Source organism: Halyomorpha halys, unplaced genomic scaffold (assembly GCF_000696795.3).
Source record: "Halyomorpha halys isolate HHAL.00 unplaced genomic scaffold, Hhal_1.1 Scaffold21.1, whole genome shotgun sequence".
NCBI classification, from domain to species: domain Eukaryota; kingdom Metazoa; phylum Arthropoda; class Insecta; order Hemiptera; family Pentatomidae; genus Halyomorpha; species Halyomorpha halys.
Window position 1 is genome coordinate 832,783 of NW_027112014.1, and position 8,666 is coordinate 841,448.

General features: G+C 33.9%; 1 protein-coding gene across 1 annotated transcript; it reads right to left on the reverse strand.

Annotated features, from left to right (window-relative positions):
* Nucleotides 1–283: 283 nt before the first annotated feature.
* LOC106681869 (stromal cell-derived factor 2-like) lies at nucleotides 284–3,570 on the reverse strand. The gene is made up of 2 exons (XM_067049914.1): nucleotides 3,185–3,570; nucleotides 284–607 (listed from the first exon to the last, which is right to left on the reverse strand). Exons 1-2 carry the CDS (start codon nucleotides 3,520–3,522, stop codon nucleotides 301–303), a joined length of 645 nt encoding a protein of 214 aa, XP_066906015.1. The 5' UTR covers nucleotides 3,523–3,570; the 3' UTR covers nucleotides 284–300.
* Nucleotides 3,571–8,666: the final 5,096 nt, after the last annotated feature.

Sequence of the window (8,666 nt, forward strand, 5' to 3'; positions counted from 1 at the left end):
TCCCTAACCACCCAAACCCACTCGTTTCTAACCTTGCTTCCTCTTCCATTCCTGACAATTCTCCGAGTCGCCTGAAAAGAAGATGGCCTCGTGACCTTATATTGTAAACTGTTTTTAGAGTTCTACCACTGGGTAGTTTCTCTACATCTTGTATCATATCATTATGTCATTATGATCAAATGTACTGGTTGTATTTTTTTATACAGTTGTAAATATCAATAAATAAATTAAAAAAAAAAATTATTATTATTATTGATACAATAGAAACTTCTGTGACTGAGATTACTAAATTTATTTTCTCTACAGTTCTGAATGCCTGTTCCTAAACTTGCTGGGATGGACGTAGAACCCTTCGGCGACTTGCCAGTAAGACTGGTGACCGAGATGGGTGGCCGCTACTTCCAGCTGGTCGGCGACTGCAACGTAATAGTCGTCGTACCTCTCGCCGCTGACCATGAGGTAGCTTCCGGTGTCGCGGTGCCGCAGGAGTACGGGACTGTCCCTCCGCCACAGCAACCTCTTGCACATCACTTGCCAGGAGTCCCCTCCGTCACCGACGCCATTCTCGCCAAAGGCGGTGACCTCTAGATTGCCTGACAGGGGAGACCTGGAATGGAAACTCTAAGCTACATCGAAAGCTAGACAACCGAAACTAATTCGATCTGAATATGTTAAAAGGATTTTTTTTTATAATGCGTATTTAACTTATAAATAATTTGGGATTGGTAATTAATATTCTGAAAGATTATAAGTTCATCCGGGTTCAAAAGGCGTATGTAAAGAAATTTTCTTTCAACTGATTTATTTCATTTAAGACGAGAAATGAAATGCATTCCGAAATGGGTTTAACTCTATGTAATAAAATATACGTGTTTGGGTCTTCTCATGATGAGATACTGTTAAGTAAGGACGGAGAAAATATAACACTGAATACTTCGATAAAAAATAGTCTCGAAATAAATATTAATAAAACGAAACATATGGTTAGCAGCAGAAACGGCGATAATGCCGGTGATGTAAGTATAAAAGGAAAAAAATTGAATGGTATAAGTATTAAAAAAAAAAAACGAAATTGATGTAGAAATAAAAATGATGGATTAGCTTGTAATTGTTTAGTTTCGAGATGGCTTAGTTTAAGCCTTCAGTCCTGCAGTTTATAAGTTACAATCAACAAAACTATTATCCCACTCTTCTTATAGGGTACAAAACGTGGCCTCTTATATTCATGGTCTTTATTTTAACATGCTAAAGTGTGTTAAATAGAAATATTTACTTCGCACTTTATAGCATGTTAAAACGATATAACATTTAGCATGGTTAAGAGTCTGTTAATTGGTAGCTAAATGGAGAATGACGTCATGCAACAAACAAACTGAACTTCACACCATTTTGTTTATTTTCATTTTGATAGGTTCATTCATCATATTTTGTGTTTTTTTTTTTGTCTTGGATATTTTAAAACTCTTATAAGATAAAAGATGAAAATAATAATAAATTAAAGGGGGAAAAACTAAGAAAACAAACGAGGAACAAGTGAGGTGGAGGAAAGATGATGTGACGAAGCTGTTGGAGATTTTAGAATCAATTTATGATAGCAAGTTTCAAAACAAGTAGCCCAGAAAATGTGCTAGAAGCCCCTCTGTGTTTAACATAGACTTTAAATTAGCCAGCTAACAATTCTATGCTTATAACATTTAGCAGGTTAACATTTTTTACATTTAACCCAACATGAATAACTCTTCAGGCCAAATTTTGATCCATTACCTCAATTTGATAAATCCCAAATTCAATCTCCTCTCTTTACTTTCCATTATTTTACACTTACAACCTTAAACTATTCACCATTAAATTTCTGCAAACGTACTTGAATAGTATAAAAATCATTAAACAAGTTATTTTTAGATGAGGTAATTCCTACCTACTGGAGTGGCAATTTCTTTGGATTGTAGATAACATTGTCTGTTCAATTTACCTTGTAGAGTGTGTGCAGTGTATCAGTTTATTTCTTCTTCCTTCACCAATCTTCAGTCTGTTCGACCGATTTTCAGTTTATTTCAACCCTAATTCATCATCTTTATTAATTCCACCTATCTGCATATCTATCTATCAATTTACATTTTCACCAAAGCAAGTATCATCATATCTTTCGGTTTCAATAACCCACATATAAAAGGAATAGCAACTAGCTTCATCTAATATTTAATTACTACGTACAATATTGTATTTACCTTTATTATTTATTAATGTTTTTGTTTATTTTTAACCAGAACTCTGGAGGTCAATTTTATTTGTAAAAAAATCTGTAAGCAACCAGTATCTTTTCCATTTTTATTTATTTCCTTCTTACAGCTTCTTTTTATTGTTTCAATATCATTCTATCTTTCAAAAAAGTTTTTATGTGTTTTTTTTTTTCTGTTTTATCAAGTACTTTATCCTTTCTTGTAGTTTTCCATATTTTATATAATTCTCTCCTCTTATATATTTTTTCTTCTTCTATATTATTTATTTTTATATTAAATATTGTTTTAGTTTATTCTGTATTTTAGCAATCAAATTATAGTGAATGTTTGTATTTTCCTATTTCTCTCTCTCTCTTTCACTCATTTTTTTATCTTTATTGATTCATTATTTTATTTAATTACCTATTTCTATATTTTTTATCCCCCAAATTAACTATCCGTAGACCCTAGCTTTATCTGGGCATATGTAAGGGCGTGAATAGTACAACCAGGGTGTGGCTCAACAATACCTCTACTAAGGGAAGAACAGCGGCTTAAGGTTTTTGAAAATAACATATTCGGACTGAAGAAGCGTAAACCGAAAAATTTAAAGACTACAGCACCAAATATCAGGAACTGCAATTGGTATAAAGTATTCAGATGACAGCAGGGTTGCGAATACAATGGGCGTTTAAGGTTCAAGGGCTTACCAATGAACGAATCCCTAAAAAGATGATAAACACTGATGGATAAACGACTAGGGATAAACCGAAACGTAGATGGGAGGATTGGATCAAGGTTTATCTTGTGACTTTCATTTTGGAGGACCGTCATTGAGTGTATGCACAGTGATAGGTGGTACATGAATCAAACCTTGGGGTTTATTATTACTAATAACCATAAATAGTGAGGAAACGGTTAGTATAGACTAATTTTATCATGGTCAATGTTACGACTTTCTCTACCTGACGGTATGTGAGTGAAGGTTCTTGGCAGAGGCCAGATGCATCAGACGAACAGTGTCCCCGCACTGTACTGGCTGACCCCTGGTACTGACTCCTTCGGACTTTACAACCCAGTTGGACATCATGTCATCCCCATCATAGGTGCCGGTCACCATCTGCTGTGAGCTACCTCCAATGTACTTGAGCTCACTAATTGAGTGAAGTCTGGTACCGTGAGCGATGTTCATAAGCTTCACGACGCTGCCGAAGGTGACATAGACCGCTGTGGTACCATTGCAACTCATCTGGATGCAGGCTGCTACGATGCACGCTGCTAAGATTATTCTCAATGATAACATTATACCGATTATCAACTTGCTGGAGTGGTCCTTACATGTGACCTACCACTTACATGATAATGTTAATTACTAAATTTAATAATACATATGTTTAGTTACGGATAACCTAATTATTGAATTATATACTAGGCATTTTAACCTGGATAAGATGTTTATTTTAAATACCCCGGAAGTACAGAAACCTCTACTAGCGGAATTTACCACAGAATCCTGAGTGCGAAATAAACTTTTAACAAGCTACAGATATTCAATACAATTACAAAATCTGAAGCAATGTAGTGAGTGTATGGTAGTGAGACATGTTCTCTTACTTTGAAAAAAGAATTTAAAAAATATACGTAATGATCTAAAGGTAAAAGTAGATTCAAAGTGGGAAACTGAATTTGGGATTTGAAAAAGGAAGATATATGAGAATGTTATGTCAGATACCAAGAAAAGAAACTGAAGATTTTCTTCAAAGTTGATTGATACACACCCACCTCATAACAGAAGAGGCCCCTCCAAAATGTTCGAAATGTAATAGTAATCTGACTGTCAAACACATTTATGAAGAATGTCATCACTACACATTAACTCTGAACCAGTTAGGGATACCAACAAATGTGCCAATAGCGTTAAGAAACGACGGATCCGTAATAGAAAAAATTCATTAAGTTCATCCAGCAGACTAACTTAATAACCAGCCTTTAATTATTATAATTATCTATTTAGCTTGTCTTATTTTTAAAATTAGAACAGCTACTTATCTGCTTTTCTTCATCCTTTCCACTATCGTAATGATTATTAAACAAATTATAATAGTCTAGCTAGATAATATTTCAAATCTCTCGGAAATGAGTCCCACTGGTTCGGATCAGTACACCATACCAAAGCTATGACTGTGGAACAACTAGGCCTTACCAAAACACACAACTAACGGGCATTGATGATCAGGTTGTTAAACGCCCTTTCAAAACTAACAAACAAACTGAAGAGGATACAATTGGCAGGACATGCATCCAAAAGTCACCCAACAGACAACCTGTCCCTAACTAAGAAGGTTTCACTAATCAAAACCAATGAAGGAGAGGGTGGAACTCAGATAAGTCCAAGGATGGGACTGAACACCCTGAAATATACTGGAAAGATACAGCTTAAAATCTACAAAGATGCAGGTAGAAAGGGCTGAAGATTTCTAAGGTCAATAGGGCAACATTAAAAAAAAAAGTTTGTTCTATGGAAACCCATCGAAATGTGCCAAAATAAAGAACCTCCGAAGAAACGATTAGATTGGTCTAATACTGAAAACATTGCTCCATTAACTTCAAAATATTGTATTACTAAGTAGCCTACCAATGGTAGTGAAAGGCGTGAAAGGGCTGGGTGGGAGTATACCTTCCGATATTAAATTGCTAATTTCGGTAGAAAATATAAATATAAGTGTGATGTTAAAGTTGTTAAAATTCTACCTGATATTAATAAATAAATATTAGTTTAATTTAAATTATTAATCTCATATTTAGTTATCCATCCAAAAATATGAATGTAGATACATTTTCATTAGGAATTGAAGAAACTTCGCTCCAGTAAAACTGTCTTCATTTGTAGTTCAGGTATCTATTTAATTCTAGATTATTATTTATTTCATACTTGATTTTAATTTTCAAAACCTTTCTGATACTATATTAATTCCTAATCAAATAATAATCTTTATACTATTTTTTTTTAAATTTATTTATTGATATATATAATTGTACATAAATACATCAAATAACTTTGAGGAAATCAAAATGGTATGGTACAAGCATGTAGAGAAACTACCCAAAGATAGCACTCTAAAAACAATTTTACAATATAAGGTCTCGAGGCCATCTTCTTTTCAGACGCCTACGAGGATTGTCCGGAATAAAAAAGGAAGCAAGATTAGAAACTAATGGGTTTGAGTGGTTAGGGAGTTCGTAATAGAAGGATTGATATCTGGTTCGGGCTAGATCGGTTACAAATGGAACATTAAGGTCTTTGTGGATGATTTTATTTGTGACAAAGTAGGGAGCATTTAGATTTTACGAAGGATTTTGGATTGTAAGGATTGGATACGTAAGGAATTCGAAGGTTTAGTGGAGCCCCAAAGCTCGACGCCGTTGTCCAGATAGGCCTTATAATTGCCATGTAAATCAGTCTTTTGTAATGAATTGGAAGTTTGGACTGTTCGTCTAGAAAGTGCTGTATTAGTCAGAATCGACGTGCAGTTTCCTGTCTTTTCAGTCTGGTGTGGGGATTCCAGGTTAATCGCTTGTCCAAATGTAGTCCAAGGTAGCAGATCTGTTCGACAGGGGTAAGGGCAACATTATTGAAGTATACTGTACGACAGTCAGTAGGTTTATATATTAAATTTAAATCTTATTTTCTATACATTCTTCGCTATCCCGAAGATTTGATGTCGATACCATCAATCGCCGGCTACCAACATCTGTGCATTAACGCCCCTTCAAACACAAATCTATTGAATTAGTCTAAACGCAATCCTCCCATCTATGTTAAGTTCTACCCATCGGAAGTTTACCAATCGGTTCAGTGTTTCCCAACATTTTAATGGTCTCTTCTTTACTAAGTCTCACGGTCTTATACTCCCTTCTTATACGCAGCGGTCCAATAGCCTAAATTATACTTACCGAGTGCAGGTCCCTCATTCACCGTTGTGAAGGCTTCTAAATATAATATTTGACGTAATATTTAATTTTAAAAAAACCTCGAGGCGGTGTTCTTACCTCAGTATAATTAGTTTTTAAATTCTATTTTTTAAGTTTCAAGCTAAGCAATTTCAAAATTTAAATATAACAAGTATTTCCTCATCAATATCACTGTTCCCAGTTACCATGAAACATAAATACCTAAACTGCCCTACTTGTTCAATAGTATTCTTTCTATAGCAATATAAAACAATTAATAATACTACACCAACTGTTACGGGTAACCTACGGCAACCGAAAGATTGAATCGGATGTATAGGATTAGTAGCGCTCCATGTGGCCAACAGCCAAATCTCACCTCCTCCAGCGCTCTCGGTGGCAAGAGAAGTAACCCAGACCAGTGTGAGATAGCCATCTTGTCTCAGCCAGAGAAGCGTCCATCATTTTCTTTTGTTAACTCAACATTAATATCTACATGAGTGAGTAGATTTACTTGAGTGGTTCCCGGCAGCAGAGGAGAGAGAGGCCTAAGAGTGTGGAGGGAACCATGGAGTAAGTCCATCTAGCAATAGTTAACATCCACATCATCATCAACCACCTCAATGTTAGATCTACAATTTCCATAGCCCAGTCATACAAAATTCTACTAACAATCTAATCATAATGTTTTCTTTCGGTCACCCCCTACACCTCTTGTAACATAAAACAACAGAATTTTATTACATTTAATCATGTTTCATTTTTCAATTATACAGTTCACTCAAACCCAACCAGCCAACCAAAAGTGAAGTGTGTCTTACAATGCGGTTGAAGGTGTGCTTCATATACCAACATATGAATTAAATTGAAATAGCAATAAATATATGAACCAGTTTTTTTTTTACCTCATTCTACTATGCATGTTCATAATTTTCAATTCTTAAAAAATCACCATATTTTGTTATTGATAATCTTAATTTCAAATTTCATTTAATTTTTCATCTCCCTACATTACATGTTTTTCCTATCCGACATTCTCGTTAATAAAGAATTGAAAAAAGGTGTTGAAGTAGTCCTAGCAATAGTATTATTGACATAGCATGATAACCCTTTGAATTATTTAATATAAATTTTTTTTGTAACGGAAAAACGTTTTTAGTAAAAAAATAATGTAATAAAAGTTTTACTAATCTAATTTTGAATTATGTTGTTTGGTTATGATTTTGTTAATCATGACCATACTGTGCATCATGCAAGGCGGTATTCATTTGACAGTGTAGTACAATAACCCAAGAGAAGAAAAACGTAAGTAATTTCACTCCAATATGTTACTTTAATTAAGTGATTATTGCTAGTCAAAATTGATGAGTCTGCGAAGTATAGTTAGGATGAATATAAAATTATTGATGCTTCAAAATGTTAGATAACATAATTTTTTCATTCAGAAGCTCTACATCTTCGAAACCACCTAAAAAACTAGAAAACCTAATAGAATATCATTTAAAGTAGAGTACATTTGCTAAAATATGATCCCAAATAGAGCTGTTACAAAATACATTTTTTTTTTAGAAAAGGAATCTTTCATGAAACATGTACTGAAAAAGTACTAGTTAGTGAATTAATTGTTGGAAATCTTTATCTCAGGAACCATGAGACATACAGATGTCTGTTAGTACTCAAATTAAAGCTAGTTTTATGAGCAATAAAATAGTTTATGGCATTTATCTTCGTTGAAATGGTAGTTTTCATTGGATTTGTTAAAATACATTGATTTCTGGTTGTTCGAACAAAATTCTTATTGCTATGTAAATATCATAACTACCATCCCAACGAATAGAAACGTTCTAGATTCCTTTATAGTACATTAAAGTGTCTTCAATTTGTTACCCGTTCCAATAATCCACTAGCGTCAGACAACCAAGTAACAACCTTCAATGGACCCCTCACCTAACCTTATAATGCCAAAAGGCAATCCAAGGTATCATTAACACCCAGATATACATATAGCATACCTCCTATATGTATGTACCAGATATTCAATAACATCATTATAGGAGGGTATGAAAAAAAAAAAAAAAATTCAATTTGTTACACCAATGTATAACCGCCTTCAGTGGACCATGTTTGCTCATCTTATAATGCCATACGGCAAACCAAGATATAATGTTAATTGTATATGTATAATGTATTGCATTATATTATTATGTATAATGTAACCATATAAGAAATAAAGAGGTTTGAAAAAAAAAATTCAATTTGATTGCTGACAGACATCTGTACGTCTAATGTTTCCTGAGATATATTTTTTTATAAATTAGGACTATAAATCATGTTGCTAATATATATAGGGAGATGGTCAGGGTTGCGGTCAAAGGAGAAATAAAAATAGTTTACAACTATTTATTTTCCAACGTTTCGCCCCACTTTGCAGGGCTTCATCAGGGCTGTCCAAATAAATAAGTTGAACAGCACTGTTCAACTTATTTATTTGGACAG